At 40.7% G+C, this 19,436-nt stretch overlaps 2 protein-coding genes across 3 annotated transcripts in view; both read left to right on the forward strand.

Moving 5' to 3' along the window:
- LOC108163893 overlaps positions 1-19,436 on the forward strand; it is a 57,798-nt gene that overhangs the window by 30,407 nt on the left and 7,955 nt on the right. For both annotated transcript variants that reach the window (XM_017299412.2, XM_017299413.2), the window contains exon 3: positions 18,947-19,155. In XM_017299412.2, coding sequence (XP_017154901.1) covers positions 18,947-19,155 — 209 coding nt within the window. The remainder of the gene's footprint in view (positions 1-18,946; positions 19,156-19,436) is intronic.
- On the forward strand, positions 2,080-3,578 carry LOC108163894. Its single transcript, XM_017299414.2, has 3 exons — positions 2,080-2,240; positions 2,311-2,693; positions 2,751-3,578. Exons 1-3 carry the CDS (start codon positions 2,127-2,129, stop codon positions 3,454-3,456), a joined length of 1,203 nt encoding a protein of 400 aa, XP_017154903.1. The 5' UTR covers positions 2,080-2,126; the 3' UTR covers positions 3,457-3,578.

The following is a 19,436-nucleotide window of genomic DNA, read 5'->3' on the forward strand; positions in this document are numbered from 1 at the left end:
TATGATTCTGCGTTTTTAGTTTTTTCGAATGTGCAATATTATGGATGCAAAAGATTTTCGTCCTTTGTAGGGGCGGAAGGGGGTGAGGCAAAATTTTGAGATATACGTTTTATAGTGAGATCTAACAGGAGTGCGGATATTAAATTTGGTTACTCTAGCGTTAATAGTCTCTGAGATTTGTGGATGCCCCAGATTTTCCTCGTTTGCGGGGGAGGAAGGCGGTGTGGCGAAATTGTGACACAAAATGGTCAAGGTCCGATATCACAGGAGTGTGGATACCAAATTTGGTTGTTCTAGCTCTTAAGGGTTCTGAGATCCTTGAACTCATATTTTGCAATTGGCAAAACCGACCATGAAACCTGTGTGAGAGAGAGACAGAGCGAGAAAGAATGAAATTGTTTTCTTGATATAATATATAATTATATATATATATAATAATTATACGATCTGCTTCAGACTTTGCACTCTAAAAGATATAGTCATGCTCTACGATTCTGCGTTTTTGGTTTTCTTGTATCTTTAAAAATGTGGATGCCACAGATTTTCGTCCTTTGTGGGGGCGGAAGTGGGCGGGGCGAAGTTTTGAAATATTTTTGTAGCAGTGACATATCACAGAAGTCTAGATCCAAAACATCGTTTCTCTAGCTCTTATAGTCTTTGAGCACTAGGCGCTGAAGGGGACGGACAGACGGACGGACGGACAGACGGACGGGCGGGCAGACATGGCTCAATCGACTCGGCTATTGATGCTGATCAAGAATATATATACTTTATGGGGTCGTAAACGATTCCTTCTGGACGTTACACACATCCACTTTTACCACAAATCTAATATACCCCAATACTCATTTTGAGTATCGGGTATAAAAACCTCTAATCGAAAGCACATAAAATTTCAAGAAAATCGTTCAAGCCATTTCGGAGAAGTTCAATAACAAACATTTTAACCCAGGAATTGAAGAGGGCAGAGGGTCAATTTGAGTCGTCAAACGATCAAGTCTAGAACCATGCGAGATAAAAGAGTACGAATTTCAGGTGAACAACTCCAAGAAAACAATGCAGATGAGTGTGTGAGCGCGTTAAAATGCTTCGGGATCCATCCGCCGAAACTTTCTCCAAACAACTTAGCGATAGGAATGTTGCTGTACATGAAAATACTGGATGCATAAAATTAGAGACGGACTACTTTTAAATTCATTGGATTTGCCAGGCATGCAACCACAGTTTGTTTGTGTTGGCTAAAGACGGACTAACCAAAAATAGTGTATGCTCTATTGCGCTGAGAGATTAATCTTTATTGTTAGGTAATCTTATAATTGATAAATAAATCCCCGCATTCGTATAGTAAATAGTTCTTTTTATTGAACTGATAAAATGATTCCCAGAAATAATATACATGGCAAAACAACGTTTTCCGGCTCATCTAGTCTATATATTTCAATATATGCATATGTATTAGTATTATGTTGTATTTGACAATACTTATAATATCGAAATAGAGAATACGCCAAATGTAAATATAATACACGGTGCTCACGAACACCCTGTGTTATGTAGCACAATAAAACGAATTATTAACCAAGAATAGTGTATGCTCTATTGCGCTGAGAGATTAATCTTTATTGTTAGGTAATCTTATAATTGATAAATAAATCCCCGCATTCGTATAGTAAATAGTTCTTTTTATTGAACTGATAAAATGATTCCCAGAAATAATATACATGGCAAAACAACGTTTTCCAGCTCATCTAGTCTATATATTTCAATATATGCATATGTACTAGTATTATGTTGTATTTGACAATACTTATAATATCGAAATAGAGAATACGCCAAATGTAAATATAATACATACACATCACCGCAGGTGCTCTGTGTTATGTAGCACAATAAAACGAATTATCATTCTGCTCTGTTACAACATTCTTATAATCCACACGTGTGTTATTTCTTCCCCACATATCATAGTCTCAAAAATTTAAATTTGATATGCTGGTAATAAATCGGTTTACAATTGGCCATGGCCAATTATATGACCATGATAACATGAATATAAGATACTCGTATACGGCCATGAGACTCTTATTAAGAGTGCGGTGTGCCGTATCGACAACCAGCCTGCCATAATGTGGTGGTGGCTGCTGCTCACTTTTCCTTGGACTATTCATTCTCAAAATGAGGAATGGTGCGATCCAAGCTTGTGCGAACAAGAATTGCACATACTGTGCAGGGATACTGGGGTACGTACTAATCACATACATACAAATACCGATCATTAATTAGGGAAAGACCCTTCCGACGGGATAACAGAATTTTTACAACTCGTGCCCACGAGATCAGGCAAAACTCATCCCAATGACAGAAAAGGCCATAACGATGTTCACGCATGTGCATAACGATTTGAGAAACAAAGTAGCAGCTGGCTACAAGGATATGCCAAAGGCAGCGAGAATGTTGGAGATGCAGTGGGATCGGGATCTGGCGAAAGTGGCCGAGGCGGCTGTGAGGCTGTGTAGATTGGAGAAGCTCTGGTGTGCCACAACGCCAATGTATATGTGGACAGGTCAGAACGAAGCCTTGGATATGTCTGACTGCCTCAGGAGTAGTGATTTGGTAATAAGAAAACACCTGGACGAGTGGATCAGACAGGGAGACTATTCACGTATGAATCATTTGACTAATCCTTTCTCTGGGTAAGCAAGCATGTACATAGACGAGCTCACATTTGTATTTAATCAAATATTATATAGGGAAACCGCATGGCACTTTCTTCAAATGGTACGCGATAGAAGTGACCGCTTTGGATGCGCCGTCAGTCGCTATACCGATAGAAATATAACGCATCAGCTGATGAAATGCATGTATAAATGCAGCATTGCGGTGTCCAACACCGTAAATCCCGTGTACGAAGTTGCACACACACACGGAGGTGAAAAATGTGTTTCAGGCCGCAGCACTGGTTACAAACAATTATGCCATAAAAGGGAAAAGGCTAAACCATGTTGGGAAAAAGATGCACCTACCCCTTCTCCCAATCTTTGTGATCCTCCTTTTCCAAAATGTAAGCCTGGTTCTCCTGGTCCTCCTGGTCCACCAGGTCCTCCTGGTCCACCTGGTCCACCTAGTCCATCTGGTCCACCTAGTCCACTTCCTCCCTACCCTCCGACAGATAAATACGTACCACCTCCAATACCTAAGAACCCCCCTATTCCCCCACCTGGACCTTCTTATCCCTACCCATCACCGCCTCCAATGTATGAGAGCCCCCCGCCCTGGTTCAATATATTAGGTCTCCGGACAGGTGGAGCTCTGCCAAGAAAAGCCCGACCGAGGCCTCGAATAAACTCAAAAGTGTTAGGCAGCGCGGAGTATGACTTCTCCGATTACGTACAAGATGTTGATCCCTGTGACAGCTGCACCTCGTCATCATGCAATTTAAAATATCATTGCTTTTAATTTATTCGCAAGTTTTGTAAATCAGAATCAGCCAAATTAGCACCTCATACTATTTTTAGCCAAGACAAGTCTTTAAGCAAGTCTAAAAATTTTTAGATAAACTGGAAACTGTAAACATAAAATATTTAAGATAATGTTCTACATTGTTTTTTTTTGGTAAAAACACATAATAAACATGCAAAAAAACTATTTTTATTTTACTGTGCGCTAACATTAGCGAAAGCAATTTATTTCAATAATCCCAGCTTATTTGTGAAAATTATACACCTTTTTGCACCGGGTGAAAATTGGCACTAAAATTCGTGTGTATGTGTACATTGCTCGAAGTTAAAAATTTAACAAAAAATTGATTGGATTCATGATGTATTGTCAATCCAATAGATTAAGAAAAAAATGTTTTTCGGATTTTGAAAATTTAGTTTATATAATTTAGATTGGTCGTTTGACCCACTGTGAGTCGGAGTAAACATGACTGCAAGCAACCATGCATACAAAGGGTTAAAAGCTTAGCTTTGATATACGTATGAAAATATGTGCATAAAGCATAAGCATATGCACCTGCATATGAATAAAATTTTTTTTGATTTGCGACCTTTCACTTGCTTATTTAGTATTGTAAGGGTTTTTTTTCTTAAGAATAAAATCTTAACAAAACATCGTTAACAAGAATCCAAGTGTATAATCTCCTTATTATCACTATCTTAAGAATCTTTTGAACTATATTATAACGACTTAAAATGAATTACACAGCCCTGTCTTTCTGTCCGTCCCTATCAGCGCCTAGTGCTCAAAGACTACAAGAGCTAGAGGAACGACATTTTATATCCGGACTTCTGTGATATGTCACTGTTACAAATAATATTTCAAAACTTTGCTCTGCCCACTTCCGCCTCCACAGATACGAAAAAACTAAAAACGCAGAATCATAGAGAATGACCTTATCTATCCGGTTGCTGAATCTGGATCAGAGCGGATCATTTTTATAGCCAAAAGGTACAAATCAATTTACAGTGGTTACGCAGCGCCCGACGTCCCGCTCAGACTGATTTTCCGTCTCTCTCGCACGCACTCTTTGTCGTGTCGTTTAATATTAGCGGCGTCTGCCGGTGAAGAGCCATACTGACTAAGTATCAGGTATAAATGTTGAGCTGCGGTCTCCGCAGCAACTCACAACGTTCCCCCTCGTTTTTTTTGTGGGGATGTGTTATTGTTAGATGGCTCTTTGATGGGTTTTAGAACACAGATGTGCAGCAAAGTATAGGAGGTAGGATGGGTATAAACGGAGAAGCCTGACAACTTTGTTTATCCAATTTCAAATAGGGCATAATAGATCTAATTGAGTTTCTGTATTGTCTAGTCATTCCTTTTTCTCTGTCTACGATTCTATTATAGTTTTATTACTAGCATACAATCTACGCCAATTTCCCTAAGCGGACCTTTCCAACAAGTACGCATAGCGTGCATCCGAAACGACCCCGACCGTGTTTGCTACAGTGGGAAGTGCGCGTAGTGAACCATTATGATTTAGCTTTTATATTCATGGGGCTGCCAAACACTATTGTGCAATTGGATTTCCTTGGAAATGCAATCGAAAAGTTAAACAAGCGGATATCAATCTTTTCGGTTTTCTACGGAATGAACTTGTTAGTAATATATTAATTTATTTTTACTTTCCTGTAAAAAAAAATAACAAGATGATAAATTAAATTAAGACTACCATTTTGCTTTATTATTTATGTATCTTGTTATAGTCTCTGTCTTCAAACTGAAAAATTAAAAACAATGATACTTTAATTTACATGGTGTCGTGGTGCAGCTGTCACAGGGATCCACATCATGTACGTAATCGGAGAAGTCATATTCCGCGCTGCCTAACTCTTCTGCGTTGATTCTAGGCCTTGGTCGGGCTTTTCTAGATGGAGCTCCACCCGTCCTCATACCTAAGCTTCTCCCCCAGGGCGGGGGGTGCTCATACATTGGAGGCGGTGATGGGGCGGGACGAACAGGTCCAGGTGGTGGAACTGGAGGGTTATTTGGTATTGGCGGTGCTATGTATATCGGGGGTGGTGGTGGAGGTGGTGGAGGAGGAGGTGGTGGTGGTGGTGGTGGTGGTGGTGGTGGTGGTGGTGGTGGTGGTGGTGGTGGTGGTGGTGGTGGTGGTGGTGGTGGTGGTGGTGGTGGTGGTGGTGGTGGTGGTGGTGGTGGTGGTGGCGGAGGTGGTGGTGGGGGTGGTGGTGGTGGTGGTGGTGGTGGTGGTGGTGGTGGTGGCGGAGGTGGTGGTGGGGGTGGTGGTGTTGGAGGCGGGGGAGGAGGTGGAGGTGGTGGTGGTGGTGGCGGACCAGGAGGACCAGGTGGACCAGGTGGACCACCAGGACCTGGTGGACCACCAGGACCTGGTGGACCACCAGGACCAGGAGGACCACCAGGACCAGGAGGACCACCAGGCCCACCAGGACCAGGAGGACCACGTTCACCATCAGGACCAGGTGGACCCGGGGGACCAGGCTTACATGGAGGACCAGGTGGACCTGGTGGACCAGGAGCACAAATTGGATGACGAGTGGTAGTCAAAGGGGTCGTTGTAGTTGTGGTGGTGGTTGTAGTAGTGGTAGGTTCATCTTCATCTTCTTCAACACAAGGTATAGCGGATTCCCTTTTATGACATAGTTGTTCGTAAACAGTGCTGCGGCCTGAAGCACATTTTTCACCTCCTTGTGTGAGTGCAACCTCGTACACGGGATTTGTGGGGCTAGAAACCGCAAAGGTGCACCGATATATGCATTTAATTAGCTGATGCGTTATATTTCTATCGGTATAGCGACTGACGGCGCATCCAAAGCGGTCACATCTATCGCGTACCATTTGAAGAAAGTGCGTCACGGTTATCCTATATAATATTTGATTATATCCATATATATATAAGCTCGTATATGTACATGCTTGCTTACCCAGAGAAAGGATCAGTCAAATGATTCTGACGTGCATGGTCTCCCTGCCTGATCCAGTCGTCTAGGTGTTTTCTTATTACCATTTCGCTACTCTTGAGGCAGTCAGACATCTCCAAAGCTTCATTCTGACCGGTCCACATATAGAGTGGCGTTGTGGCACACGAGAGCTTCTCCAATCTACACAGCCTCACAGCCGCCTCGGCCACTTTCGCCAGATCCAGATCCCACTGCATCTCCAACATTCTCGCTGCCTTTGGCATATCCTTGTAGCCAGCTGCTACTTTGTTTCTCAAATCGTTATGCACATGCGTGAACATCGATCTGACCCTTTCTGTCATTGGGATGAGTTCTGCCTGATCTGGTGGGCACGAGTTGTAAAACTTCTGTTATCCCGTTGGAAGTGTCATTCCCTAATTAATGATCGGTATTTGTATGTAAGTGATTTGTACGTACCCCAGTATCCTTGCACAGTATGTGGGCACCGTTGTCGCACAAATTTGGATCGCACCATTCCTCATTTTGGGAATGAATAATCAAAGGAAAAGTGAGCAGCAGCCACCACCACATTATGGCAGGATGGTTGTCGATGTGGCACACCGCACTCTTAATAAGAGTCTCATGACTGTATCCACGTATCTTATATTCATGATTTTATGGTCATATAATTGGCCATGGCCAATTGTAAACCGATTTATTACCAGCATATCATATTTAAATACAAGTAAATATGTTCAAGGGCGTACCCAGGATTTCTCGTTTCTCTTAAGTAGAGAGCATAAATAGAGCAATATTTACTTCTCCTTATCATTGCATGCTTTTTTCCAAAAGGTTTTTGCTGGTCTCACTCTCTTCGTGCCGAATTACGTAGCAGTATTTTAATGTCAAACGAATTTTGGATAGAAATTGTCCTCTTTGTAAGCGGAAATCAAATCCGTACAATCAAACATGTATTTTTTATTAATGGCGTTGATGGTGATGCTGAGTTGTAAATTTGAACAGTTTTATTTTTAAAATGTATGTTGTATGGTATAGATACATATTACTGGATTTTATGATCGATTTTTACTCCATGTATTGTTTATGGGATGGCCTTTCGATTCCTGTTAATTTTCATGAACATCTTGACGCGGTCCGGTTGAGATGTGATTTGCATGTGTATTTTACTTGTGACGTGACTTGCTGTCGGGTTCTGTTTACGTTCATGAACAGTCTGCATAGTCTTCAAACTGAAGAAACTGATATATAAAACTCTCGAATAAATTAAAAACAATGATGTTTTAATTTGCAAGGTGTTGTGGTGCAGCTGTCACATGGATCCACATCATGCACGAAATCGGAGAAGTCATATTCCGCGCTACTTAACTCTTTTGAGTTGATTCGGGGCCTCGGTCGGGCTTTTCTTCGTGGTGCTCCATCTATACTCTGAGCTAATCTTGTTATCCATGGCGGGGGGTGCTCATACAGTGGAGGCGGTGATGGATAGGGAAAAGCTGGTCCAGGTGGTGCAATAGGGGGGTTCTTTGGTATTGGTGGTGGGAAGTACGTGCCTGGAGGAGGGTGGGGAGGAAGTGGATCACCAGGATCAGGAGGACGATCGGGACTAGGAGGACGATCAGGACTAGGAGGACCAGGAGGACCAGGTGGACCTTTTGGACCTTCTGGACCCTCTGGACCAGGAGGACCAGGAGCACCAGGTTGATTTTCAGGACCAGGAGGACCCTTTTCACCCTTTGGACCTTCAGGACCCTCTGGACCAGGAGGACCCTTTTCACCCTTTTCACCTTTATCACCTGTTTCACCTTTAGGACCAGGTGGACCTTCAGGACCAGGTTCACCGGGCGCACCAGGTTCACCTGTCGCACCAGGTTCACCAGGTGCACCAGTCTCACCAGGTGCACCAGGTTCACCAGGTGCACCAGTCTCACCAGGTGCACCAGGTTCACCAGGTGCCCCAGTTTCACCAGGTTTACATTCACCAGGAGGACCAGGTGGCCCAGGGGGACCTGGTGCACAGGTACAACATATTACGTTAGGAGTGGTAGATTCAGTGGGAGTGGTAGTGGTAGTGGTAGGTTCATCTTCATCCAAACATGGTATAGCCTTTTCCTTTCGATGACATAATTGGCTGTAAATAGTGCTGCGGCCTGAAGCACATTTTTCACCTCCATTTTTGAGTGCAACCTCGTACACGGGATTTGTGGGGCTAGACACCGCAAAGGTGCACCTATATATACATTTAATTAGCTGATGCGTTATATTTCTATCGGTATAGCGACTGACGGCGCATCCAAAGCGGTCACATCTATCGCGTACCATTTGAAGAAAGTACGTCACGGTTATCCTATATAATATTTGATTATATACATATACATATAAGCTCGTATATGTACATGCTTGCTTACCCAGAGAGAGGATCAGTCAAATGATTCTCACGTGCATAGTCTCCCTGCCTGATCCAGTCGTCTAGGTGTTTTCTTATTACCAAATGACTACTCTTGAGACAGTCAGACATATCCAAGGCTTCATTCTGACCGGTCCACATATACATTGGCGTTGTGGCACACGCGAGCTTCTCCAATCTACACAGCCTCACAGCCGCCTCGGCCACTTTCGCCAGATCCAGATCCCATCTCATCTCTAACATTCTCGCTGCCTTTGGCATATCCTTGTAGCCAGCTGCTACTTTATTTCTCAAATCGTTATGCACATGCGTGAACATCGATATGACCCTTTCTGTCATTGGGATGAGTTCTGCCTGATCTCGTGGGCACGAGTTGTAAAACTTCTGTTATCCCGTTGGAAGTGTCATTCCCTAATTAATGATCGGTATTTGTATGTAAGTGATTTGTACGTACCCCAGTATCCTTGCACAGTATGTGGGCACCGTTGTCGCACAAATTTGGATCGCACCATTCCGTATTTTGGGAATGAATAATCAAAGGAAAAGTGAGCAGCAGCCACCACCACATTATGGCAGGATGGTTGTCGATGTGGCACACCGCACTCTTAATAAGAGTCTCATGACTGTATCCACGTATTTTATACTCATGATTTTATGGTCATATAATTGGCCATGGCCAATTGTAAACCGATTTATTACCAGCATATCAAATTTAAATACAAGTAAATATGTTCAAGGGCGTACCCAGGATTTCTCGTTTCTCTTAAGTAGAGAGCGTAAATAGAGCAATATTTACTTCTCCTTATCATTGCATGCTTTTTTCCAAAAGGTTTTTGCTGGTCTCACTCTCTGCGTTCCGAATTACGTATTACGGTTATAAATAAAAAATATTTAGATTTCCATTCAGACATGATACAGTCGTAGTTCTTACCCAAGTCTTCACTCTTCTCAACGTACTGAATGACCGTCCCACAGTATCCATGGTACATGGCAGAGCTATCAGAATTTTTAGGTCAAACGAATTTTAGATAGAACTCGTCCTCTTTGTAAATTTTAGCATTTTTAGCACTTTTTTAATGTTATTTAAATAAAAAGCAGATACAAAAGTGGTGATTATATTATTCGTGAAATCGTTGTTTAACAGATTATAGGGAAAAATATTGATCTCTGGTAATATGGATCTCTGCCACTATGTTAAAGTGATTGTGATCGGTGTGATTGCCTTAAAATAATTCGTGGTGTAGTAATTTGAATCGAAACGCTGTGTACTACTCGAGTGGATTCTAAGAAAGTCATTAAATATTACATCAGCAGTATTTTTAGATATTTATTTGTTTTATTAACAATTATCTGCTAGAAATGGAACTTAGTTACAAAAGGAGGAAAGAGGAAGTTAAAAGGTGACTATAATTATTACATGCTCTTAGCTTAAGGGATAGTTCAGGGTATAAGGTATGACAGAGGGAGTTATAGTTGTGCCATATAACCTTAAAGGATTCATGTTGGGCATAATTATACCTACATATGGGTAAGCGGATTGGCCTAAAAGTACGGGTAGGTCTAAATGGAACGGCAAAGTAAATCTGACCCAAGAAAGTTTGGGAGTCAGCAATCCCGAGAATGAGCTTGTGAGCGAACAAGCTGCAACCTGCAACGATGGCAGGTCAATAAGATTTAGGCTAGATCGGTAGGGTGGAAAGATTCTACCCGAGTCCCAGTTTAAGTTAAGCAGAGCAAAAATTAAAAATTGCTTTTGCACCGATTTAATAAAAACCTGCTGCTTTGTATACTGCGGGCTCCACACAATAACAATACTCCAATATCAGACGTACTAACGAGATATACAGTTGGTTCGTCCCTTACGGGTCGTCAAACTCCTTGGACCAACGCGTGATGAATGCTAAGACACCCTTAGCTTTATTTACTGTTGGCGCTATATGACTGTTAAAACACGTCTTATGATCAAATAGGATTCCGATGCAATTTGAACTCGAAGTTTGCTCCAGGACATGATTTCCTAGAACGTATTTGACGTATGCATTTAGAAAGGTTCAGAAAAAGAATATTAGTTGAACGCCAAAATAGTAGTTCACTTAGATCCAGTTGAAAGCGTGTGTTACTTGCACACAGAGTAAGGCAGACAGATTTTAACATCATCAGCATACATAAGTATAGTAGAGTATATTATAGCTTAAGGAATGTCATTCACAAATAAAATGAACAAAAGCGGGCCCAGATGACTTCCCTGCGGCACTCCTGAAGTAACATTAACGATATTTGACAACACATTAGAAAACAAAACACGCTAAGTACGGTTAGAGGAATAGGACAAAATCCAATTTAGAAGATTCTTTGGGAACCCTTATAAAGATAGCTTGTGAATAAGCAGAGCATGGTTCACAGAATCGAATGCCTTGCTAAATTCCGTAAATTTCGTCTGCAAACCACTTTGAAAACCACGGCGGATTAAGTTAGAAAACTCAAGAAGTTTAGTGGATGTTAAACGATGTCTGAGAAAACCGTGTTGCGACGGAGATATCAAGCTGCAACAAAGATTTTGCAGTTGCCGGGTGACCAGGAACTCAAGAAGCTTCGGGATGGCGGAAAGCTTTGCGATACCACGATATTTTTCAATATTTGATCTTGAACATTTTTTGTGAAGCGGAATGATGGGGGACAAGACTGTTCCAAAGAGAAGTTAAAGAGAAAGGTCAAGGGATTGCAAAGGTACTGGGCACAGTGTTTAAAATACAACTTGGTACATTATCTGGACCCGCAGAAAACGATATGTCCATAGATGACATACCTTCCAGAACAACGTTTTCCTCGAAAATAGGCAGAACGAGGGGGAACGTTGTGATTTGCTGCGGCGACCGCAACTCTACATTTATACCTGATACTTAGTCAATATGGCTCTCCACCGGCAGACGCCGCAAATATTAAACGACACGACAAAGAGTGCGTGCGAGAGAGACAGAAAATCAGTCTGAGCGGGACGTCGGGCGCTGCGTAACCACTGTAAATTGATTTGTACCTTTTGGCTATAAAAATGATCCGCTCTGATCCAGATTCAGCAATCTCATAGATACTCTATAATTGTGCGTTTTTAGTTTTCTCGTATCTTCAACATTGTGGATGCCAAAGATTTTCGTCTTTTTTGGGGTCGGAAAAGGGTGGCGCGAAATTTTGAAATATGCGTTTTGTAGTGAGATCTAACAGAAGTGTGGATACAAAATTTGGTTACTCTAGCCTTAATAGTTTTTGAGATTTTTAAATATCTAGTGGTGTGGCGAAATTTTGAAACTAACTCGTGAAGGTACGATATCACAGGAGTGTGGATAAAAAATTTGGTTGCTCTAGCTTTTATAGTCTTTGAGATCTAGGAACTCATATTTTTCAATAGGCAAAGCCTACCATGAAACCTGTGTGTTAGAGAGAGACAGAGCGAGAGAGAATGAAATTGTTTTCTTGATTCTGGCTATAATAATTATACAATCAGATTTTGCATTTTAGACGATATAGTCATTCTCTACGATTCGGCGTTTTTTGTTTTCTCGTATCTTTGAAATTGTGGATGCCACATATTTTCGCCCTTTGTGGGGGTGGAAGTGGGCGGGGTAAAATTTTAAAACTTGTAACAGTGACATATCACAGAAGTCCGGATATAAAATGTCGTAGCTTTTATGGTCTTTGAGCACTAGGCGCTGATAGGTGCGGACACACAGACAGGGCTCAATCGACTCGGCTATTGATGCTGATCAAGAATATATATATACTTTATGGGGTCGGAAACGATTCCTTCTGGACGTTACACACATCCATTTTCACCACAAATCTAATATACCCCAATACTCATTTTGAGTATCGGGTATAAAAAATGCTGTTAGCGTAAGGTAGCTGGTTCGTATACGGAGTGGATGCGCTTTAAATATGAGACGAGTACATTGTTTGGAAAAAGGTAGAGAATAAATTTTCAATACCAACAGCAGAAGCTTCTGTTTTGTTCTGGTAATGCAGGGAAAGAGGAAAAGCATTTGACTTACGCTTAGTGTTAACGAACGAAAAGAATTTTTTACGATCACTACGAAAGTTTATACTACAATGTGAAAGGTATTGATTATAACTCTGACTATTAACGGCAAAAAAACGGAGAGCGAGCGGAGGAGTATAGAGAGAAGGCCGACGTGGAGCCTGTCTTCTGGTACTTTTTATAGAGCCTGGATTTATTGTTTTTTTTAAGTACAGGTACCGTGATTTCTGGAACAAATTTATTAAGGGCGGAGTAAATAGAGCACTAAAACGAGTTGACAGTTGCGACTATGTTCGGTAATGAATAAAGAAACGACCAATCAAAAAGCGAGAGTTGTAGATTTAAATCAATAAAGTTTGTTTTTCGAAAACACTTTATGCGTCAAGGAGCCATGGAGGAAGGAGGAAGGAGCGCCACCAGATCGGGTGCGCTCAAAGGATAACGACAGAGTTGGACGGTACGGATCTTCAGGAAATAATATTGGGCTTGCTCTGAATACCGTTGTTAGAGAAGCATCATTAACAAACATAAGGTCAAGAAGTCTTTCCCTAATGTTTTTAACGACATTAATTTGGAAAAGGGAAATATCCGTTAGCCCATTGATAAAATTATTGTGGCTATTGGCAAGCAACAGGTTGGCGTCATCGCAAGGCAGCCAAGAAAGAAATGCTAGGTTAAAGTCCCCCATGACAATAATTTGATCATTGCAACCTAATGCAGATACGACAGTATTAATTGCAGAGAGGTGATATAAGTAGTAATGTAGGAGCAGGTTAAATAGAAAAATGCCGACACAATACGAACTTTGACTGCATCAAATTCTATTCCATGGATGTTATTGAATGGGAATCAATGAAGTTGTCAATGAAAAGGTATGATCATTGATAGAAGAGCTTAGCCAGATTTCAGTGAAAGCGATGGCGTCGAAATCAAAAGACTCACTATTTGTATGAATTTGACGCAATTTGCACAACAATCTGCGTTCGTTCTGATAGTGAATAGAAAAATGGTAAATCAGTTTTTTGGAGCAGCAGATTCTGGGACTCGGGATCGAATCTTTGTGAAGGAACTCATGCATTATTGTATGCTCAGGCCATATTGACGGTTCAAGAGATTTAGATAGCAAAGAATCAGGGAGAAGAATTTTAAAGGATATATTTTTCGCTAATGTTTAAATGTAAATTTAGTCACAATTATATCATCAGGCGAAGCGTTTAGTTTGGAGGAAAGATGTTGTTTAACATCCTCCGTTGTAGCCTCAGGAATAAGACGGGAAACAAATATTGCTTTCCGAGGGACCACTGAAACCAACACACCCGCACTAGGAGCACTCACCACGTCGGTAGTGATGGCAGCAGAAACAGCAGGGATGGGATTTATGCTGAAGGGAACTTGGATGCTCGAAGGTAGCACATTGTTCGGCTAAAAAAACACCGGACCACACGGAATAACACATGGTTCCGATGAATGAAGGTGAAAAGCAGGCGTACAAATCGGATCAGATTGGTATCATTATGCGGAATTTTCCGTCTTGGCGATTCGCTCAAGAGTTTTAGCCCAAGAAAATGCGATTCAAGGGCTAGAAATTTATCGTTGAGAGCCACGAATTTTTTTCGGACATCCAGAATCCCAATTCGAGTCTGTCTCATAAAAGTGCGCATTTCATCCTCAATCTCCCGACAAGCCAAACATGACCAAGACAGACCCATACGTTTCGAGATGAGATCGTTTAGCCACCTTTTATATGGGTAAAATTGTCGCACAGCCAGCAGCTAAGGAATGAATAAATTGCCGATAATTACTCCACCGAATTCGCATTTCTTTGCACTGCAAACAATTGCCATTTTTGACAGCAGTTGAATCACTGTGCACGAATAAAAAGCACACAGTGAGGCCGCACGCGAAATGGGAGAGCATACAGCAGAGCGATCCAACGAAGTACAAGGAACGAACAGTGAACTCACCAAAGCAGGAACAGCAAAATAATAGTTCAAAAAGAAGAGGAATGTAAGCAATCCAGAGAGTGTGAGAGCAAGAATACGAGCAACAGGCCCTCTTATGCTTTCAAGATAGAGTGTAGGCGATGCAAACGCTGATGCGTGAGAACAGTGCACACCGAAGAAACGATGATCAAAAGCAGACTGGATAAAAGCAATAATAAATTGCTTGCCCGTTATTACGTTGCGATATTTCATTTATATTAAACACTTGATTACAAACGAAACACTGGTGATCAACACAATTAATAATCAATATTAAAGAGATTCGATGATATACCCAAACAAAATGATAACAATGTTGTATGATATTTTTGAACGCCTCCAGTTTTACGAGGGCTGCTATTTAAGTTTCTGGCTTAGTTTTTAGCCTTGTTGGAACCCAATTGTAATAGAAAAAATTATTTTGTAATAAAAAAAAGGACCCTATGGTTATGCTGTGATGCTGTAGAAAAAATAATATATTATTATTATAAATATAAATATTATGACGTCCAACGACGAGATTTTCCTCGGTTCCACACAATTTACAAATCGGTAAAAATGAGGCTCGTGTCGATTAAAGTAAGAAAAGGATACAAAAAAATAACGATCATAGTGCTCAAAACGCTGCGTTAAACATTTTTTGATCGGAAGTTCCAAAGTTTCAAGTTACAAGCCACCAAATACGGATTGTATTTTATTACCACAATCCGAGCCACTGGAAACGAAGCTGAAGAGAAACGATAATGAACGGGATCCCCCTTTCGAGAAATCCTGGGTACGCCCCTGCATATGTTAACGCTTATTGAAAAAACCGAACAATATGTGCACGACGCCGCTGGTTGTAGCGGTTGTGGAATCGAAACTTATTCTAGCTTACATGCTAATACAACGGTGAGCGAAGTGCGGATCGTAACTGCGCACAGACCCGAGAGAGTGAGAGCGAGGCAGAGAACGATGTAACTGGCTATTAACTGAGCGCGGTACCCTAAAAAGATAAGAGGCTGTTAGCCTGGGGTGTTAACAGCGCGGTTGCCCTGTTACGGCTGCTCCCCTGAACACACATATTTTTTTGTGTACTACAAGACACATATGTACAGTTGCGCTGCTGGGTCGCTATCGAGTTCTTCTCGAGCCGCGTCATGAGCCGAACGTGACGCAACCAGAGCCGAATTTATAACACCCCAGAGCCGAAGACCATGGGGCCGATTGTATGAACTGGCACATCTACAGACTGTATGGTTAGTAGTTTAATCTATTATATTTGGATTTTTAATTCGTGCAAAAAGTCACTTAGAACGAGCAACAATTTCCAATTCACAACAGAAAATTGTTACCAAAGTGAACACAAGCATTTTCACAATCAAATGTGTGTTTAAAAGATCCCGAAAATTATGAGAAAAAGCTTATAGAGTCCAACAAAATTTAAAAATTGCACGCAATTTCCAAGGAGTCTCGCTATGAAAAGATTTCGTGTGCACCTCTATCTATGCTGTGACTAAGCTCGCCGGATTGTCGGGGTTCGTTCTACTCTCTCCTATCGCATACTGACCCATACTCGCATACTCGCATATTTTGTTAGGTTTTAAAAAAAAAAAGGAACAATCATAAAACTAACACCAGAACCCAGGTTTGTGGAAAGTGGGGATCTTATCAATTACTCTATTCAACGGGTGAGAAACTCCGCTGTTAGTGAGTGTCTCTATCTTCTCCACACTACCAACGTATGGTATACAGGTAACCTGACCGTATAGTCCCTTGAATAACGTTATACAGCTATCATCATCCCAGTTCAATCATGGCTTTCTGAGAACGGACTCCTGAGTTTAGAACATATTATAGTTATACTTCAAAATCCATTAAATTACTATATATATATTTCAATAAATCCCTAATCATAATCAAACTCTTGGGAGTGTTTGGGGGTGTTCATTTTTCTTGTTGAGTCTCCATAGCTTTATATATTAATAAAGATATGAATGAATGAGAAGAAATACTAAGATGAATAAAGATATAAGGACGACAACCATAAATGGGTAATAAATTCTAAGGGGGTAAGAGGTACCAATACATTATGCTTACGGAATTATAAAGGGGATATCAGTAGAAAAATATGGGTAACACGCAGGATATTTCTCAGCTCAGTGCATATATGTACATAATTAATCTTATTTACAAACTCACAACGCTTTTGGTTGGCTAGTACCGCTTACTCCATCCGTGATCGTTGAGCTCAATGATTACGTGGGTGCATACTTCTGAGGAAAAGAAAAGATATTTAATACGAGTATATGAACATGAGCGTACTGGTGTGTACTGCTTTGTAATCTCAAGGAAAATTAATGTTAATGTTAAATGTAAAACTGTGTACATCGTATGGCGACAGATAATAGTTTTGGCCTGGCATAAGAAATTTAGAGGAAAAGATAGCTATGTGTGACACCGACGAGTAATTACGATCTAATCGCGAGACATGTCAGCCAGGCTAAGTGCACTTTCACTGATGGCTTGATAAACGGGTGGCGCTTCTTGTTTTTCGCCATGCATCCACAAGGTTCTTGAGGCTTTCGACGGCCAACGCCAAGCTGCGGGTTTCGCTTAGCGGTGTTCGTATGCGACTGATGATCGCATTAGCAGTACCGTGGTTACGGGCCGCCGTCCTATAACAAAAATTCGTATATATATATATATTACCCGATATGTTTTTCTCTTCACTGCTTTGCTGGGCAATTACTCATGACTCTCGGTCTTAATTGAAATTCCGATCACAAGGTATTTATTTATTCCAGATTATGTTCAACTATTAGGCGAAGTTCTTTTTGATTTTAGGGGAAAATGTTATGGAAATTCATGGACATTTCAACATGACAGTGCTCAGATACATGTCTCGATGTACTCCAAACAAATATATTCGTGTGGCAATTTCTTTCTATCGTTTTCTGCCACCTCGACTTTTTATTAACTTTGTTTCATTTGAATACTCTCATCACTTGTAATTCATTAATATAAAATTTTGAGACCTTTGAATACTCATCAACAGCTCGTATAAACATTTTGAGGTCTATTCAAAAAAATGGCTCAGGAAATTACGACAAATGTGCTCGGCTTTCGACTTTATTCAGCTTTTATGACATTCTCCATGAAAGGGATAAAAAGGAGTTTTAATTTCATCACACTTAATCAGGCAACGATTTATTCATATTTTATTGGGGAAAGCAATAAATTCAAACAGGTGAAGGGTGAAGGTGTGAAATCGTGAAAACTTTTTTTTGGTTGGTTATAGGTTGATTTATAATGGCAGGCTTGGCCTAAAAAACGGGAGCTCACTGACAATAAAACACGGCTTCGAACATTTGCACGAAAGTCAGTAGCATGAAACATACTCGTACATCTATACACAAAAAAAATGTATATGTACATATATGCTGACAAAATATCTACACCAGAGGTCTTAGGTGCTTCAGTCAGTTAGAGATTTGTGGCATAAACCATGCCGACAGTCATGTCAATACGTGATACGAATAGATATTAAAATGGTTCATGTGCCATCAGAATAAGGTGGATATGTGGATACACTTTCATATATTCCCATATGTGCGAATGATAACTTTCGGAACAAAACAACTGAGAAGGAATAAATGCACGAAACTGCCTTACATATCAATCAACATATATATCATAAATAAAGACCGAACACGAATTGTAAAATCTGTAGATACTCGAAATACCAAAAGAGTATTCACCGAAACGCACAGCTGTCAAAAAGGTCATGGGACTTGTCGAGTCAATAAAATTCGTTTGGGATTTATTTAATAAAAATTCCAAATAATAAAACAACAAATTCACATCATAAATTATGCGCAAAGCCGTAAACCAAAATGAAGATACAAAAACAGAGCAACAGCGAAAAAATCGAAATTGATAATAAAATAAATGCAAATTGTAAATTAAAAATGAGAAATGCGATGATTTTTTTCGTCGCTGCGAGTTGATTTTTGTTTGATATTACCCGAGGGTGCTGTTTACTTAGTACGATTTCCGCCACATCGCGCTGAGAGCATTATAGATTTAAATAATTAAACGCAATTGTCGAAGGCCTATATTCATGACTGCCTTTATTGTTTAATTTCAGAGCTAGCAAGTGCCCTAAGAGATGTCCGGGTGCGAGTGCCACACGCAGTGCGGCGTGGAGAAAAGGGTATTCTAAAATGCTTCTACGACATCGAGGACGACAGTCTGTACTCGGTGAAGTGGTATAAAGGTAGACGCGAGTTCTACCGATACACTCCCAAGGAGACGCCGCCCATGAAGGTTTTTCACTTTCCGGGTGTTAAAGTGCGTGTAAGTCGAAAATTCTTAAACCCTTTGGTCCCTAAACATTGGTTGCACACAAACAGTGCTGCAAACGATAGTACATTAGTACAGCACAACACGTATCGTCAGTGGAAATATTTCAGCAATATTACAAATTGAAAATAAGAAAATTATGCCTAATGAAGTAATTAACTAATTTTTCTTTCCCTTCAGCTATGCAGTTAATTTGTGATATATTTAAGAGTTCCATTGTACTTTGTACGAGTTGATCCGATTTGATTATCTTGCATACTTTGATTACACATCAA

The sequence above is a fragment of the Drosophila miranda genome, chromosome 4, assembly GCF_003369915.1.
Source record: "Drosophila miranda strain MSH22 chromosome 4, D.miranda_PacBio2.1, whole genome shotgun sequence".
NCBI classification, from domain to species: domain Eukaryota; kingdom Metazoa; phylum Arthropoda; class Insecta; order Diptera; family Drosophilidae; genus Drosophila; species Drosophila miranda.